The sequence below is a fragment of the Zingiber officinale genome, chromosome 6B (assembly GCF_018446385.1).
Source record: "Zingiber officinale cultivar Zhangliang chromosome 6B, Zo_v1.1, whole genome shotgun sequence".
Taxonomy (NCBI): Eukaryota; Viridiplantae; Streptophyta; class Magnoliopsida; order Zingiberales; family Zingiberaceae; genus Zingiber; species Zingiber officinale.
The window spans coordinates 96,655,153-96,674,575 of NC_055996.1; the positions used below are offsets into that span (position 1 = coordinate 96,655,153).

General features: G+C 34.1%; 1 protein-coding gene across 2 annotated transcripts; it reads right to left on the reverse strand.

The window, feature by feature from the left end:
• Nucleotides 1-609: 609 nt before the first annotated feature.
• Nucleotides 610-17,876, reverse strand: LOC121993263 (transcription initiation factor IIB). 2 transcript variants are annotated; one of them, XM_042547989.1, is made up of 7 exons: nt 17,436-17,876; nt 4,821-4,845; nt 2,448-2,577; nt 2,249-2,379; nt 2,000-2,088; nt 1,124-1,200; nt 610-1,063 (listed from the first exon to the last, which is right to left on the reverse strand). In XM_042547989.1, the coding sequence occupies exons 1-7, from the start codon at nt 17,786-17,788 to the stop codon at nt 930-932; spliced, it is 939 nt and encodes a 312-aa protein (XP_042403923.1). In that variant the 5' UTR covers nt 17,789-17,876; the 3' UTR covers nt 610-929. The 2 variants fall into 2 exon arrangements, with proteins under 2 accessions (XP_042403923.1, XP_042403922.1); XM_042547988.1 differs by having other exon boundaries at nt 610-1,200.
• Nucleotides 17,877-19,423: the final 1,547 nt, after the last annotated feature.

Consider the following 19,423-nt stretch of genomic DNA (forward strand, 5'->3'; position numbering starts at 1 on the left):
GGTTAGACGAAAGAAGAGATTTTTTTTTTTCAAGAGCATGCATCTGCTAGAAATTAACCTACCTCATTATAGCAAAGTTATCTTCCTCTAACCAATTTTATGAAACATAAGAAAAATATGTTCGTAAATATGCATTAATTAAATTCCTATTGCTCTACATAACTTATAATTATAAAAAAGCTGGGATAAATAAATCACGACTAGTTTTCAAAAAATCCAAAATTGGACCTCTTGTGATCGAGTTCTAGTAGATCCTATCCTTCCAACAACATTTTGGAGAAGCCAAATAATGATATGAATATTGATTATTTTTTTTATAAAAATCCAAGAAGAACAATTCATATTCATACCAAACTCGAATTGAAAATTTTCCTCACTTTATCAAAAGAAGCACAATTTCAAGGACACTAAAGTTGAGGATGAACTCACATGCTCTAGTGGATTTTCCTATTATAACATTTCTCTAGTGGCATCTTCAAATCTACAAGATGAGTTCTTTTTGAACCACCACATCAAAAGAAACTACAAACTGCTAGCGCATCACAGGCATAAATACATGATGAAAGTCGCATAGGCAATGCAGTTAAACATGGGGAAAGGGTGTAAACATAATTACCTGACCAGAGAATTAAATTTGTTGAAATTATCAAGATACTAGAATCTGTTTTGAACTAATACAATACATTGTTTGTATACAACAGCATCGGCATCAACAACATTTTGCAAATTCATCTACCACTACAGTGATAGCATTCTCATCCTAGGTTAGCACATTTAATTAAACTAGATTAACTGGAAATCAGATACTACAGGACAAGAGTATTCGATCTCAGAAGAAATATATACAAGGTAGATACAGTAAATGGCTCGAGTGTTGAATGAGAAGGGTACCTGACACACTTCTAAGGTAGTAGATAACTCCACCCAAGCTATGGGGTGCATAAGCTTTTCAAATCCTCCTCTTTTGCATAGGAGGTTGGAATAATTCTTGAAGCGTACGGATAGAGATCTTTGTAGGAATTTCTTATGGTGCCTTCTGCTACTCCAGTTGCCAGAGAAATATCTGAGAATGAAGATATATAAGGACAGAGCATATGGCTAAGAGTAAAGAAGACTGAAGAACCTTTGAGGGGCTTCTTGTCATCTGATAACTGTGTTATCATGTATATAATAGCTGCTGCAATTGAAATGGGACTTCTCCTGCGTAAGATTTCTGCAGTCAGAACCGCCGACTTGATATACTTTTGCAAGAGGACAGAATTTCAAGCAATAGGATCAATAAGAGAATCTGTTATTTGTCAGGAATTTTGTTCATTTTGATCTACAACTCGAAGTAAAATATGATTTTACTTTTTTCAAATTAAAGAGTGAATTGGGTAATGAATATGCTATATAGTGCCCCCCAGGTCCCATCATAGCATACCATGATCATGGGTGGTTTGCTATGCAAGCCGACTTTTATCGTATCATATCAGTCAGTTCCTCGGGTAGGCATAAAATTCACTTGTAGATGTGCATATGTTTACATTAGCCTACTAGATCCAGAGGATGGATCAGAAAAGGATAGGTCAAACTGTAGAAATTGACATATCTTTTCTTTTTGGTCCACTCAAATCAGGCAAAGCTAGGGACAGATGTTAGTAATTTTGTTATTACCTTTCCTAGCCACTACTATATTTTGTATAATATTTGCTACATCAGCCACTGTCGTCATTATCGTGTCACAAAACCCCCACCATCGACCTCTCCTCGTGCCTCAAAGCCCCCATCATCTCATCTATCCATCCATGCTCATTCAACCTCTAACTTATTTGTTCTTCCAATGGAATAGGTTGTTATATATAGCTTCTAAATGAAAAATGCCTCAATAGCAACTGCAACTTTTAGAGGAAACCATTACTTTATAATTATAAAATTCCAATAAAAGAAAGAAAGAAAGATCAAAGGAAAGATCATGCAGAAACATGCCACCAATACCAAAACACTTTTGTAACAATACCTTATGTCAAGCTCTTCTGACTTCTGCACTGCTTCTTGAGCGGCTTTCACTGCTTGGTTTGTCATGCCAAGATGTGAACAAAATCGTCTCTATAAATTCAAGGATGAGGCACGTTAAACAGCAAATAAAAAAAAATGTTCTAAATGAGAAATTCTACAATAGTAGCCCCCAAAAACTGAAAGTCAGAGAAACACCGGTCAAATTTCATCAAATAATTAAATAATAGAACTAGTGGTTTATTTAACTAACTAGAAAATCTCCTGCATGAATTGTTCCCATCTCCATTGACTGTCCCATCTCAACTTCAAGTTGCTTTACAATGAACTCTTTAGCCCGACCAATTTCTTTTTTCGTAGCTCCATTGGCAACAGAACAAATTTCTAATTTGAATAAATATATCAGTTACATTTGCAAGCGTACAGACAACTAAACAAAAAGTACTACATACCCTTTACAGTCCTAGGCCTGTCCTCTTGTCGGCATGCAATATATAAGCAAGCAGCTAAAATTGCATCTTGGTTTCTCCCTCTAATAGACTTAAGATCTTCAATTTTCTTGTATATCTCGTTAGCCCGATCCTTGAATAAGACATAAGATTAACTGGAGTAAAGGATCAAAAAAGAAAAAAACAATGCACAGCACCATTGCCAAACAAATCATTACTTACACACCAATGATGATTGCCATACAAACTGTTCTTAGGAGATTACCAGATCAGCATAATAAAATTATGGGGTATTTTTTCCATCGAAATGCACTTTTGATGCAAAGGTGAAAAATCACCAAAAGAGGACAGCTTATACAAGTAAAATACAGAAATGTTGAACAAAATATTAAGCTAGTGCATATTTGAATATGCACCTGATCTAATACTTCCAAGTTCAGCAAATGATGTATGTCTTTTGAGAAGCCTGCAAAATGTCATCATGTATATAGTTTGCCTAATTACATTTTACAAAAAGAAACAAGTGAAAAGTCCATCATGCAAATGCCAATCTAAGAAAATCATTGCTTATCCTTATACAAGCGCAGTTTCATATCATGGTTGTAAAAAACAGTTGGGCTGCACATTTGGCCGCAAAGTAGATTTTGAATGAACCCACAAAGTGGGCGTATAAACGCATATGGCAAATGTGGTTTGCATCTGCATTTAAAAAAAAAAACCTATTTGGTCCATTTAAAACCAGTTTAGACAAAATTAAATTGACTTGTAAGTTGAAACTTTAAGTTATTCAAAAGCACTTTACGTATTGATTATATACATCCTACTTATATTATTTTACAGAAGAATATTGAATATTGCATTTCATATGTTATTACATATTTTACGTATTTGGCGAATATAATTTCAGCAGGATAAGTAGAAAAGTTAGGGAAATCTTGATTGGTGAAGCAATTTGAAAGTGCCAAATTGTGCAACACAGATAAGTACTGGGGAAAAAATCATGCTATGACATCTTAAACGAATCCAAGTCAGAGAAAAAAAGACTTATGTTGGTCCATCTACCAAAAGCAAATCCTGCATCACAAGCTAGAAACATTAAGATAAACAAACACTAATGTTAACCTAACTGTAGGAATAAGAAACAATGAAGTCAGAAGCATTGGAACTTTGTAATGTTATTTCCATGATGACTAAGGATGAATAACTTAAAATGTTACTGTCAAAAAATTTCCAAGCCACAGAACCAATCCAACGTTTTGAATGTTCCAATGACATCAGCGCCCAACATTTTATTTGATCAAACAACAATAACCCAACTTTATCCCACTAGGTGGGGCTGGCTATATTTGATCAAAGTCTGTTTTTGAAAATCTAAAGATTATTTTTAATAAAAAAAAAGATTTAAAAAAACTCAACTGAGTTGACCATTGACAGGTTTTGCATTACTAAAACATTATGCTTATCAACACTCTTTAAGGCTACCATTGGAGGAAGAATTAGACACCAATGTTCTAAAAGGTAGCCAGATAAGCATGTTAGATGAGGTAGTGCATCATACACACAATAAGCAACCCCTTAAGGGAGTTCACGCATCAAGGTGGGCCAGATGATTATCTTATCAGATGAAAAGGAAAAAAAAATTGATTCAGTTCATTTTGAGGACTTGAGGACTTTTATGATGATTTTTCTCCAATAAATAAGATCAAATCTTAGAAGGGAAGCCTTGGCGCAATAGTAAAGTTGTTATATGACCAAAAGGTCACGGGTTCGAATCCGCGAAACAGCCTCTTGCAAAATGCAGGATAAGGCTGCATACAATGGATCCTTCCCGAGACCCGCATGACGGGAGCTTCGTGCACCGGACTGCTCTAAATAAGATCAAATCTTCTGATTATGAAACACCAATCTAAGTTTTTGATATGGAAGCAACTTGTAAGTGCAAAACATTTATTTTGCAAATGATAACCAGTTTAGATATTAAATATATATGCATGTTACTAATAAATATGAACTATTCTACATTGTTATATTATTTGTTTTATATTTGATCGACATATAATTGTTCATGTATATATTTTGTTGGATAAATGTTAGTAACTTTTATCAATATAAATGTTTTAAATCAAGAGCATATGCTCCCTCATATTGTATATGTGCAATACAGTAGGTCAACCACTTCCACATAGATAAACCTTTCTAAAACTTGTTAGGCTCAAGACCATTGCTTGAGAAAGATTCGATCACATTGATTTTATTCAATTTGCTTTTTGAAAGCTTCCCTAGTCAATTAGATGCTACGAAAGCTGCAATTTTTTAATCCTTGGAGAGTAATAAAAGTAAGCAAATGTAATAACTAGTTCCAGGTAAATTATGTACCTTGATGGTGGCAACAAGTCCCAACCTGGAAAAAAATAACTAAATAGGTCAGGACATGCTTTAGTAATCATTATACTAAAACAACCACAATAATAACAACCATATGAACAATATGCATGTATAATTATTTTTTCCTTTTTGCATGTATAATTTTTTCTAGGGACTAACTACGAACAATAGGAAGGAAGATATTAATTAAGTCTGTACCATTTAAGCAATCTAACATCACAATGCTGGTAGATAATGAGCCAATTAAACTGATGTATGCTTATGTTATGTTATGGGAGATATTATCTTTATATATTAGTTACCATATTATATGTATATTTTAGTTATCATATTATCCGTATATAGTATCATATATCTGTCAATTAGTTAATTGTCAATTAACCTAATTATAATTTTCTAAAATAGATTCCTAGTTTGTATATATATATATATATATGTCTCCCTCTTCAATAAATATTATCAATTTTTTTATCTCAAAGAACATGATATTAGAGCCATTTCGAAATTAGGGATTCAAAATTAGGATTTCATCTCCGCCTCTTTTACCTCTCACGTATTTTCATCTCCATGGCACATCACCGCCTTACCATTGCCCATGTGCACGCGCCTCCACCGACCAACCATGACCTCCTCACTGGCACTGTTTCCTTCCCTCCTTTGTTCGCACACGAAGTCGGCTATTGCTCGTCGCCGCACCGATTGCTGTTGCGCCTCCTGTTCCTTGGCGCACAATGCACATGGATGTTCCTGTGCTGACCCACTGTCGCATCGGTTCTCCTTCCATGTCATCGTCATCTCAGATTTCGGCCGATGAGAAACCAATAGGTCAGACCTATCCCCGGAGACCGCCGCCGTCGCTCTCCCGATACACGTTATCAAAAGCATCACGGGCATCACCCAATCTCGACCGCTAGTGATCTTTGTCACCAACCTAAACATGTTGCCCTGCTTTCCTCAACACAGGCAGCACCTAAGCACGCATGCGTTTGTTGGTTTGGATCTTTCTTCGAATTCTTCTCTTATTTGATTTCCTTTGGGATAGTCTTATGACTGAAAATAAGTCTTTTATTCTTACGGATGTAATGCCTGTGACTATAAGCTAAATGGTTCGTCTTTATCTATGAAATATTGACAAAAATGGTCATTTAACTAATGACCCTCCTCCAGATGATTCGAATCAAACATGACTTAGAGAAGATGCTCGCTTGTTCTTTCATATTCAGAATTGTATTGATAGTGAGGTAATTGGTTTGATTAATCACTGTAAATTTGTTAAAGAACTAATAGATTATTTGAAATTTTTGTAGAAAAGGAAATCTCCCAGGCATATATATAAGGTTTGCAAAGTATTTTACCGTATGGAAAAGTATGATCAACCTCTGATCAATTATTTTCAAGAAGACATATGAGGAGCTTAATATGCTACTGATGTGAATGTTCAACAACGCCAACGAGAGCAGATGGCTATCTGCGCTTCCTCGCCGGCCTACCTCCTAAGTCTGCTAAGTCACAAGTTCTCTCTGGTTCTGAGGTCTCCTCTTTACAAGATGTATTTAGTCGTGTTCTCCAAACAGAAAGTACTGCACTCATTCCTCTTAGTTGTGCTTTGGTGAGTCATAATACTAATTATGTGCTTGGAAGATCAACTAGTTATGGTGGAAACAAAGGAGGTGGCTCGCAGGACTTTGAAACTTGAATGTCGAGTTTAGGTGGTATTATGTGCAACTACAGCCGTAAGTCGGGTCATACGAAGTTTGAGTGTAGAAAGCTTCAGTATAAAAATCAGCAAAACACTTGGCTCATATTGCATCCACTAATGATGTCTCTGATAAATTGGTCCTTATCTCTGCAGATGAATTTGCCAAGTTTTCAAACTATCAGGAATCACTCAAATTTTCATCTCCCTCTGTCACTATTATTGTTGATTCAAGTAAACAAAACACAAGTCTTCTTTCCTCATCCTCCAAATGGATTTGGTGACATGGATCATATAACAAATAATTCTAGTCTCGTTTCTATTTGTCAGTCCAAAGATAACACTCCTACTGCTACTTTAACTGATGGGTCTCTATCTTGCGTTCGTGGGTCTGGCACAATCAATCCTACCCCTTTTCTTCCTCTGTCCTTTGTCTTACATTTACATAATCTATTCTTTAATTTGCTCTCCGCCAGTCAACTAACTCGTAATCTTAATTGTTGTATCTCATTTTTTCATGATTATTGCTTATTTCAAGATCTTTTGACGAAGAAGACTATTTGTAAAGAACGTGAGTTTGGAGGCCAATACATGCTTGACACAACGCTCTCAAATTCTTTTGTTTGCTCAAACTTCTCCTTTCGAGACTCATTATTCATCTCTCCCTTAGCTCAAAAAGCTTTGTTCACAATATGATAAGGTGTCTTCATTAGATTGTGAGTCATGACAGTTTGTAAACATCACCGTCTTAGTTTGAATCCTAGAGTAAATAAACATGCTACTATTCCTTTTGAATTAGTTTATTATGATATTTGGGTTCCTTGTCCTATTTTGTCTAAACCTGATGTTAGGTATTTTATTACTTTTGTGGATGATTATTCTCGTGGAACTTGATTATATTTAATGAAAAAATTATTTTAAGTTATTTTATCTGTTTTAAGCCTTTTGTGCTGAAATTAAAATTCAGTTCAATGCGTCTACTTTGTGAAGTGATAATGCCAAGGAATATACGTCCAGTTTATTCCAATTTTATATGGATCAGAACGAAATACTTCAAAACCTCTTATGTTAATACTCCATCCCAAAATGGTAGGGCTGAATGTAAAAATAGACATATTGAAATTGTACGAACCCTTTTATTTCAAATGAATGTTCCCAAACCTTTTTGGGATGATACAATTTCTACAATATATTTTCTCATTAACTGCATGTCATCCTCTATTCTTCATGGTGAGATCCCTTATAAAATAATTTTTCCCAATAAATTGTTTCTTGTTAACCCTAGGATATTTGATAACACTTGTTTTGTTTAGGATGTTCATGTGTATGTCGCTAAATTAGATATCAAGTTTTCGAATTATATCTTCATTGGTTATTCTCGTCTTCAAAAAGGTTATAGGTGTTATCGTCCCAATATTAACAAATATCTTGTCTCAATTGATGTTACCTTCATGGAAGACACACCTTATTTCTCATCCTCACCTATTCCGACTCGTCAAAGGGAGGATAATGATTTGTTGGTATATTATATCACATTCTCTGCACCCGTCACTAAACTAGCTTTTGTCAAGCCTCCTATTATTCAAGTCTACTCCAGGCACCAACCTCTTGATTCATGTCTTGCACCTACTACTTCGTCATCAGATCCAATCTCGAGCGATGATCTTCCTATTGCATTACACAAGGTAAACGTTGTGTACTTATCCTACTTTTGTTTCTTATAACGGCTTATCGTCTTCCTCTTGTTCTTTTATTGCTTCGCTTAACTCTATCTCTATTCCTAAAACTGTCCGTGAGGTCATATCTCATCCTAGTTGGAAAGATACAATAATAGAGAAGATGAATGCTTTAAATGACAATGACACTTAGGACTTGATTGATCTACCTTCAAGGAAATGGGCTATTGGATGCAAATGGATTTTCGAAGTTAAAGTCAATTTAGATGGGTCAGTTGCCAGATTAAAAGTCCGTCTTGTCGCTAAAAGCAATGCTCAGACCTATGGTGTGGATTATTCTGATATTTTTTTCCCTATTGCTAAGTTAACATATGTTCAATTGTTTATTTCAATAGTTGCTACTCATCATTGGTCTTTACATCAACTTGATATCAAGAATGCTCTTCTTCGTAGTAATCTTAGGAGGAGGTGTATATGGAGCAGCCTCCTAGTTTTGTTGCTAGGGGAAGTCAAGGCAAGTTTGTCATCTTTGAAAATCTAAGTATGGTTTGAAATAAAGTCTTCGTGCTTGGATTGGAAAATTTAGTCAAGTTGAAAATTTTAATATATGATGAAAAGTTTGACCATTCTGTTGTTCTACAAACAGTCAAGAGCTAGTATCATTTTGTTAATTGTATATGTGGATGATATTGTTATCACAAGAAGTGATACTAAGAGAATTTCATCTCTTAAATATTTTATTCATACTCAGTTTCACATGAAAGACTTGGGATTGCTAAAGTATTTCTTGGGTGTTGCGGTTACGAGTAAAAAATATATATATTCATCTCAAAGAAAATATGTCCTCAACCTATTAACTGAGACAAGAAAATTGGGGGCAAAGCCTTGTAGTGCTCGAATTACTCAGAAAATGCACCTCACAGGAGATGGGGAGTTATTTGAACATCCTGAGAGATATCTAAGGTTGATTGTGAAGTTGATTTACCTTGCCGTGACTCGTCCAAATATTGCATATTCGGTTAGTGTTGTCAGTCAGTTTATGTCATCTCTAACTGTTCATCATTGGATAGGGTTAGGGTAAATTTTGTATTACTTAAAGGGAGCACCGAGATGGGATATTGTATAGACAAATCATGGGCACACTCATATTAAATATTGTACAGATGCAGATTAGGTAGGTTTAAAAATGGATAGAAGATCCATTTCAGGTTATTATATTTTTATTAGAGGAAATTTAGCCTGAGTAATAAGCAAAATGTTGAGTTAAATCTAGTGCACGGTCAGCAATTAGGCTATGCAGCGATTGAAATATCATTTTGTGCTGCCCGAAACAGATAATTTTACGGTTTCATCACAGGAGTAGCACCAACACAGCAAACACGACAATGTCGTGTGCGTCATCGTGTGCGTCACATGTGACAGAAGGAATCACGATGCGCAACATAAGGAATCAAATCAATTCCTTCTGTCGATCGATTAATAAAAAAACATTATATAAAGCAGGGAAGGTAGCGGCGAAGGCAACCAACGAGAGATCAGTAGCGAGAGAGAGTGGCGAGGCAACATCAAGGGCGGCGACCAATATCCGGGCAGGTATGATTTCAATTTTAGCATTAAAAGCGAGCGGAGGCATACCGAAGGCATCACAGGACGCCTCGGCACCGTCGGAAGCATCACGGGACCAAGGTGTCCCTAAGGCAGCTCCGAATTCGATCACTCTTCACAAAAGCCCAAGGTGTACTGGAGGCGTCCCGGATGCCTCCAACCCCTCTTCGCAAAACACAGTGACCTAAAGGCATCGCGAGACACCTCTGGCACCGCCAAAAGCAATGCGGGACGCTCGTCGAAAGCATCACGAGACTCCGTGATGCCCACGATTCACGATTGAAAATTGGGGCGGCTGATTTAATTAATTCAATCAATTCCCAACTTAAATGAAGTATTTCAAATAGGTTTTTATAAATCCTAATTAAATTATTTCAATAAAATATATTAAAAAAATATATTTGAAATCGAAATTTCTTTTTTCAATATTTTAAATATTATTTAAAAATTCTAAAAAAAACAAATAAATTAGATTTATATTATGACAATTTATTATTATTATTTTATATATATATATTTTTACTTTGATGGTTTAATTGATATTCTGATTTTTTTTACTATTTTAAATATATTATTTAAATTAATAATTAATTAAATAAATAAATAGTTAATTTATATCATTATTATATATAAAGTAGCATTTTGTGTTAATTTATATGTTGATTATAAATAATTTAATTAATTTGAGATTTAGATCCATGAATATTAACATATTTAATTTTTTACTTTTAGTATTATTGCTTCCTAAGTATATGAAATATATATTTTTGTCTTAAATATCTCTATATAATCTGCCTATGAAATATTAAGTGTCCTTTATTTCAGAAGTTTTGATAAAGATATATTGTCAAGTTTATGATTCCTAATAAAACATTTATAATTTTATGCACTTCTAATCCTTCTAAATTGTGAAGGTTGAATTTATATTATTAGGAGATTGATTCAAATTTACTTTATAAAAATGGATTAGAGAAGATTGCTTTTAGAAAGTTGTTCTTTATATACTTAATTTGCAACTTTACAATAATAAAGACATTCTTGACAATATAAAATGACATAGAAATGTGTATTATTCTTAATTTTTTATAATGCATAGGTAATGACACCAACAATCTTATAATCCAATTTGGAGACATGCACATCGATTAGAGAATTGAATCCATTGGCAATGTATGCATTGCGATCTGATTGGGCGCGACAATGGGTCACACGTCTAAAACATCTTGTTAGTGGATATCTGAATTTTCAAATTGTCTAAAAGTTTCTCAAGAAATTCGTCGTGCAATGAAAGAGGAACTTGATGGCAAAAAAACATTAAAGTATACACAATAACAACAACGTGAACTTGTTCATAGCCGAAGCTCTAAAGAACCAATCTGTAATGAATTTGAAGGTCATGGTAAAGTTCTAAATGACGAAGAATTTTTAGCAGCTCTTAGTACCTCTCGAACTCAATATGAATATGAGCAAAATATGCGACATAGAAGTGGCTCAGCTACAAGAACATTGGAAAGGAGTACAAGTGTTCATATTACTTCAACACAATGTGGTATTGCTCGTTTTTTCCTTCTACGGGACGAAAACGTACAGTTGATATTGTTGATATTGAGCAAATAGACTAGTATTGATGATGCATATACAAAAGAGAAGAAATCAATCTGTCAAAGTATTATTAAATTTTTCATTTTAATCATACTTCCCCAAATGCAGTAAACAACACAATATCGTAGCATGGTGTCCAACATCCAGAAATCTGATCCTGGTATTCAACGTTCGACTGCATATAAAATTGACGGTCCATATTTTTAGATGAATAAGTGGAGAAGATCAACTTGGATTCTATCATGCAAGAAGCAATGGAGCTTATACTGGATTACGCTGATGTATGATGACTAGACACGACCTACACGAATAAACATTATCAACTTTCTACTATGTTGCAATAGAAAGGTGATATTTCATAAATCTATTGATGCAACTACAGACTATCATGATGCACCCTACATATATGGTTTGATGGATAATGTAGTTCAAGAGATAGGTGCAGCATATATAGTGCAAGAGATTGCAAATAATGGTGTCAACTTTAAGAGAACTGGAGAGTTATTGAAACAAAAGTATCCAACATTATTTTGGACATCATGCACAACACACTGTATCAATTTGATGATGTTAGATATCGATAACTTGATATAATGAAGAAAGTAGTGAAAAAAGATCAATCTTTAACAAAATTCCTCTATAATCATCATTGGGTTCATGATTAATGAAGAAATTTATTAATGGGGAGATATTGCGACCAGGAGCGTCTAAGTTTGCTACTCACTTTCTCTTGTTAAAATCGTTAAATCAGAAAAAGGCGGATTGAAGGTCATGTTCTCTTCTGAGAATTGGAAAGTCTCTCGATATTCTAATACGATCGAAGGTAATGAGGTGCAAAAAAATATTATATTTGTTAAATTTTGGGACTATATCGCAAATATTCTTATAGCAATAGAACCCTTGTACGTTATTCTATGTAAAGTCGATATGGACAAGAAGCAACAAATGAGCAACATCTACCGCCTAATTCATGAAGAAAAAGAGAAAATGAAGAGACATCTACAATCATCAACCAAGTATCAACATTACATTAATATAATCATTGCAAGATTGGCCCACCAAATGGGAAAATATATTCATTTGGCAGGTACGCATTTTTTAATGATAAAGAATTTTTAATATTGTTATTAATAATTATATATATTTAATTTTTAATTATTTTAGATTATTATCATAAGGAGAGCCTGGCGCAAAGGTAAAGTTGCTGCTTTGTGACCAAAAGGTCACGGGTTTGATTCCTGAAAATAACCTCTTGCAAAAAAGCAAGTAAGACTACGTACAATGGATCCTTCCCCGGACCCCGCATAGCGGGAGCTTCGTGCACCGGGCTGCCCTTTTTTTCTTTTTAGGTTATTATCTCAATACAACATATCAATACCGTTATAATCTTGACACAAATGATGATTTATTGGTGACCCTTAGAAATGTAATAAAAGTTGATTATTTTGAGAGACATATGATTCTTTTAGTGATCCTATTGCAGTGTCGTGCAAATATAAAATGGAGGTAAATATAGTAAAAATTATTACTAATATTGTTAACAAATATAAATACGCTTTTAATTTTGTTCTTATTTATCTTATAGCTGAGTGGTGGTTACAATATGGAGGATCAGCTCTAAATTTGAAAAAGATTCCAATACGAATTCTCTCACAGACAACGTCTTCAAGTGATTGTGAAAGAAATTGGTCAACTTTCTCCCTCATTCATACAAAAGTACGAAATCGTCTTTCTTATCGTTGCTTAGAGAAGATAGTCTACGTTCATTATAATATGCGTCTTTAACTAAGTGTAATAACAGAAGAGAAGGAAGAACAAGAATATGGTGATATAGACCCATTTGATATTGGATTTATCCAAACTGAGAATGATCCAATGATGGATTGGTAGAGCACTGTTGAGGCTGAGAATCCATTACTTGATGAAGTAGGAGACCCGCCATGACCATCTTAATTTCTTATTCAACATATTGAAAAAATACAAACTAGAGAAGATATCGGTGAGGAAGAAGATGATGATGAAGGTTTTGATAAGAATTTCAATTTTCTGGATGTTCTCAAACATCCTAACTAGGGGTGCAAATGAATCAAGTTGGTCCGCGAGCTTTTTGAGTCCTCTCAAAAAATATCTACTTTGTATTCGAAATTATCGAATTTGAGCCGAACTCGAACATGTTTGATAAATTTTTTGGCAGAATTTGAACACATCATATTTAATCGATTGTTCACGAGCCGCTCGCGAGTCGAACTCGAATTGAATTCTAATTATTTTTACACAATTTTAACTTAAATATATTCAAATTCAAGTTTGAATAATTCGAATTTAAGTCATTTCGAATTATAGTTCGAATATACTCGAATCAAGATTCTAACAATCCAAATTGAACTCGAGCTCGAATTTTATTTTGAATCGAACTTGAGCTCGAATTTTATTTCGAATCAAGCTCGAGCCAAAATTACTTGTTTTCGAGCTTTACATATCATATATATTTTTCGAACTCAAACACAAATATCAATATTTTCAAATTATTCAGCTCGATTTGATTCGTTTGCACCCCTAATCCCAACCCCCAAACCCAACCAAAGTCCATAGATAAAGGCAAAGGCAAAGGTAAAACTCCTACAATTTTTGCTAAAAATAAAGAAAAAGGCAAACCTCCTACTTTTATAGGAAGGGGTCAATTGAGAATTAGTGAAAATCCACTCGATACAATTGATGAGCAAGAACATGGTGACAATGATGAAACATCATCACTTTCTGACACAGTAGTATGACGATAAGTTCGAAATAAGGATAGTGATGTTGATAGCAGTGCAAGTACTCATGAAAGTGATAACAGAGGTGATGCATATGATGGTCGTAAAAACTATGTTCCCCCTACTCCGACATCGGAGTCATGGACATGTGAGAAAAATTACACATATGCAACTCAAGACTATGATCATGGAGCTAAAACTATTCAATATCAACGTCAATATAAGGGTGACAAACAAAAGGAAGCTCATAATTATCAAGATATGTGAGAGAGTTTAGCTGAGATTGATTCTAATTGAACTTCATCATACACTCAGCTTTCATGTTTATCCTTATCATGTGTTTGTACCCGTTCCGATTTCAGTGGTGTCAGTTCAAATCTAACATAATATTGCATATCATGGGATGAATATTTAATCTGGGTGTTGGAGAACTATGGAGTTAAAGAAAGCTCATAATTATCAAGATATGCGAGAGAGTTTAGCTGAGATTGATTCTAATTGAACTTCATCATACACTCAGCTTTCATGTTTATCCTTATCATGTGTTTGTACCCGTTTCGATTTCAGTGGTGTCAGTTCAAATCTAACATAATATTGCATATCATGGGATGAATATTTAATCTGGGTGTTGGAAAACTATGGAGTTAATCTAAATAGAATGTTGCAAGAACCAATGCTTCCATCTGATTCAGTCACTCCTTTTGGTATTAGTAAGGTAACATATTATGATGTATCAATTTCAATTCGAGTTATTGATAGATCAATTTTCTAATAAGAAACTATATTTAATTGTTCTTCTAACAATATTAAATTGTTCAATAATTGAGAACTTATATAAAATCAATATACAACTTATTTTTAAATTATACATAATTAACATATTTATCTAATAATTACTATATATAAATAAAAAATACCGAAATTGTATCAACACACCACGATACGATATCGAACCGGTATCTTTCCGATCTGGGACTAAAATCTCGGCACGGGTCAAGATTTTAAACCTTGGGTCTATGGCATGAGATAATTTAGATATATCAACTCTTGACTGAAGAAGAACTTAAAATTTTAGTACCAACAAAATTGTGGTGTGATAACCAAGCTGCTCTTCGTATTGCATCAAATCCTGTGTTCATAAGCGAACTAAGCTCATTGAAATTGATTGTCATTTTGTTCATGAGAAAATTCAGCACAGCTTGATTTCTACCAGATATGTGAAGACCGAAGAACAACTAGGGAACATCTTCACAAAAACTTTAAATGGGGTTCAGGTTGATTATCTTTGTAACAAGTTGGATATGATTAATATCTATACTCCAACTTGAGAGGAGTATTATCTATATATATTAGTTACCATATTATCTATATATATTAGTTGATATATCTGTCAATTAACTAATTAACAATTAGCCTAATTATAGTTTCTTAAGATAGATTCCTAATTTGTATGTAAATATGCCTCGCTCTTCAATAAAAATTATCAATTCTGTTTATCTCATAGAATAGTAGACAATAATGAAAAGGGACCAATAGAGTCAACTTCTCCAATATGCATTGTTAGGACTTGGAGATACATGTCCGTCACATTTCTGTTACATGCACATGCAAGTTTTTAAGAGTTATTAGGTAGTAAGATTTATTAGTCATAATTGCATGTTTAATCCAAAATCTATCACTAATCAGCAATTCACTCTTTGCTTCTCCCACCCACAAGTGACAAGGGAAACATTCTTTGATCAACAGCTGCCTAAAAGAAATTTCCTTGCTTGAGATGTCACAATTGCAGCCTCTAATTCAACCTTGGTCTTCCAACACATACCACCCCTTCTCCCTAAACACACGGCCCCTATGCTAGAGAAAACCTTCTATCTCTCTGTTGCTAGGTATTTCTTTATCCAACTTCTCCCACAGCAGCAAGACCCAACCTCTCTCTTCCATCAAGGGTTTGCCAACTTTCATCAGCCCTCCAAACCAACATTCTATAACTCTCTGTCAACACTTGTGATAGAGAGATTTCACTTCCTCATGCAGAAGCCATCATCCCCTCATAAAATCTCCCTAGTTCTTGCATGGAAGCAACTAACCATACACCATATCACGGAAGCCTCGTGCATCTTAGGAGAAGCCTTTGAATGTGTCAATGTCATTGTGTATGTAGGTTCCTATATAGAGTTAACTATTTGTTTCCTGCTATGCATTTGGATAGATACATATACACGTGGGTAATACACATGGGATGACTTAACTTTTGAAAAATTCTCTACACTCTTGCCTTTGATAGTTATCTTTGATATAGGTGGATTATGGGTTGTTCACTTCTTTATAAAATATGTTCATTATTGTGTAAAATAAGACGGAGAGGAAATGTGTAATATTGCAAAAATGGAAATGTTGAGAAAATTATGAAACTATTTAAAAAGGACATGATTGATGATGCCATGATGCTAAAAGAACATGAAAACATTCGTAGAGATTTGTTGTTGTCTTTTATGATATCATATCATGCATATCCTTTCATACCCTACTTTACACTTGTGTGCTCACTCTCCACTTTTCCTTTTATCCTTCAGGTCCACAAACATAAGATACAAATCTAGTTATGCCACATTGTTTCAGCACGTGTTTAACATATTTAATAAAAGTTGCAACATTTATTATTATTATAACCTCTTGCATCCTTTTGTGGTATTATTCTGTGGTTATGAATCATGATACCGTGGTAGATATTGTCATGAGCAAAGAGGCTATCCCTCATATAAAGATGATGCTCTTCGGGTCATGCCAAGATGGGTATAATCAACCTGAATTCAACAATCAAAGTGTATGGTGTGATCCATCAGATAGAACCCTAAAGTCATAATTCCCTTCACTGTGGTTGCAATCAGAGATAATAGTACAGGAAAGAAACGGGAGGGGAAATCCCTACTCATTCTATTAAGAAGAAAATGCAAGCCGAACCAGAAAATTGTAGCACTATGAAATCAACTGAGAAATTCTGATTACAAGTCTTGCAGTTACAGATTTTCCCATTAAATTCTCTATGGTAAAGCTCCAAATTTTCATGATTGTTCCCTTTTAACTCGCCTTTGAAACCCTACCTCATTTCTCTAGCGGATTATCTAAACCCTAGTGTTGGACTTCAGCTCACCACCAAAATTGTCGTTGCAGTTTTTTTATTTTGCCAAAAAAAAAAAAACACAAGTTTTCTGCCCTCTCCGCCGCTCTGAGTAACGAAATGGAAGGGAAAATGAAGACAGGTGAAAGGTACCTATCGGCCATGGTCGCGATGGTCTTGAAAGCAAGGATGAGGTTGCGGTCGGGGTTGGCGCCGCGGCTCTGCCACCTGCCTAGGGAGGAAGAGAGGAACTCGGCCTGGGTGCCGTTGGGCTTGGATATTACGGTGGAGAGGCCGCCGTCGGTGAGCAGAGGATTGGAGGGGCCGCCGACACGGACGGGGTCATTGTCGGCGGACTCGTTGGCGAAGGTCCTCCACTCGGAGGTCTCGTCAATGGCGTGCGCCTCGAGAACCAACCCGCACTCGGAGCACACCGTGTCCCCAGCCGAGTGGTCAAACACCACCTCCGTGCTCCGCTTGCAGTCCGGGCAGAAAGCGTCCGCCATCAAACTGCTGCTATCTTCAACTCTACGCTCTCTCTCTCTCTCTCTCTCTCTCTCTCCCGCTGCTTCCTCAGTCTCTGGTCCTCCGCGCTGCTTCTTAAATCGGCTTAAACCGGCTCAAAATTATAAGCCAGCCCTCGTAAATCAGATCGGATCCTCATGTTTTTTTTTTTTTTAAGTCAGCGACCACAATTTAATTATGATATCATAATTTAATCATAATTAGATTATAAATTTTTTAAATTTATCTTTCCATTTAAATTATAATTTGTATTAAGATAAATAGTCGAAAATCGCTTCTTACTTGGTGCTGATAGCCACGTCATCTGCCCATTACGGTGACCTTCGGACGGCTTTTATCGTCTGTCCCAATCTAAATTACAATCCGGATAAAAAGATGAATAAAAAAAATCACAATCAATTATGACTAAATACGATCACATTCTGATCATAATTAAATTATAAATTATTCCTTAATTCATAACAAGTGGACCAAAAGGGTCCTCGTCCCTCAGAAATGCCAACCGAATTTATGCGATAAATTCTTTAAAGTGACAGACTACGATGACAGAATGCATATTTCTTTTTTCTAAATAAAATTAAATTATAAAAGTACCTCAATGTATCCTTTCTCTACCCCATTTAAAGAATTATCAAATTGATATTTCATTTTAAAAAGTCATTAAATAAATATTTTATCTTTTTTTATCCCGAGAATATCATACTTTCATAAGAGTGTAACAACTACAACTAACTTATAATATGATAAAATATAATATTTTATTTTAATCAAAATTATTATATATAGAATATTTTTATATTAAAATAATATTTATCAATTTGATTAAAATTATTTAAATTTATTTTAACTGGGTTAAAATTATTTTTAAAATTCTATAGTAGCTACTACAATGTTGTGAGTATTGTAGCGGCTATTTAGCTACTTAGGTAGCTAATAGAGTATTATAGCGGCTATTAAATAGTTACTATAAAAAATTAATTTTAACCAAGTTAAAATAATTTTGATAGAGTAAAGTAATTTTATATAAGTTAATAAGAGTATTTTGATATAATAGTACTTTTAAATTTTGTTTAAAGTAAAATAGTCCATTTTTTATATTATAGTAACTAACTTATAGTTATTTATTATACATTGTAATAATTACTTCGTAACTACTATAATAACATTGAATACTACAATACCACTTAAAGTAAAGATGTTCTCAATAAAAAATATAGTAGAGTGCCCATTTAATGATTTTTATAAAATAGATGATTGTTTAAATATGGGGAGTCCTTTTGATTCTTATTAAAAAAATTAATGTATTTTAACCAAATTAAAAATCAAATTGAAAGAATCTTTAAAGAAAGCTAAAAAGTTAAAAACTAGGCATTTGAGGTTTAGTGTCATATTTAGAGTATTATATATTTGTTTTTTGGGTTTGAGACTTTGAGTGTTTTAAGTTTTCACGTGAGATCCAAAATCCAGATCTAATTGCTAGATTATATATGATATATATATATATATATATATTAACCAAACCATATATCATATAATTAATTAATAATTATATATTTTAAATATTATATATTATCAACAATAATTACATGATTATTTAATAATTCAATTAATTTTTG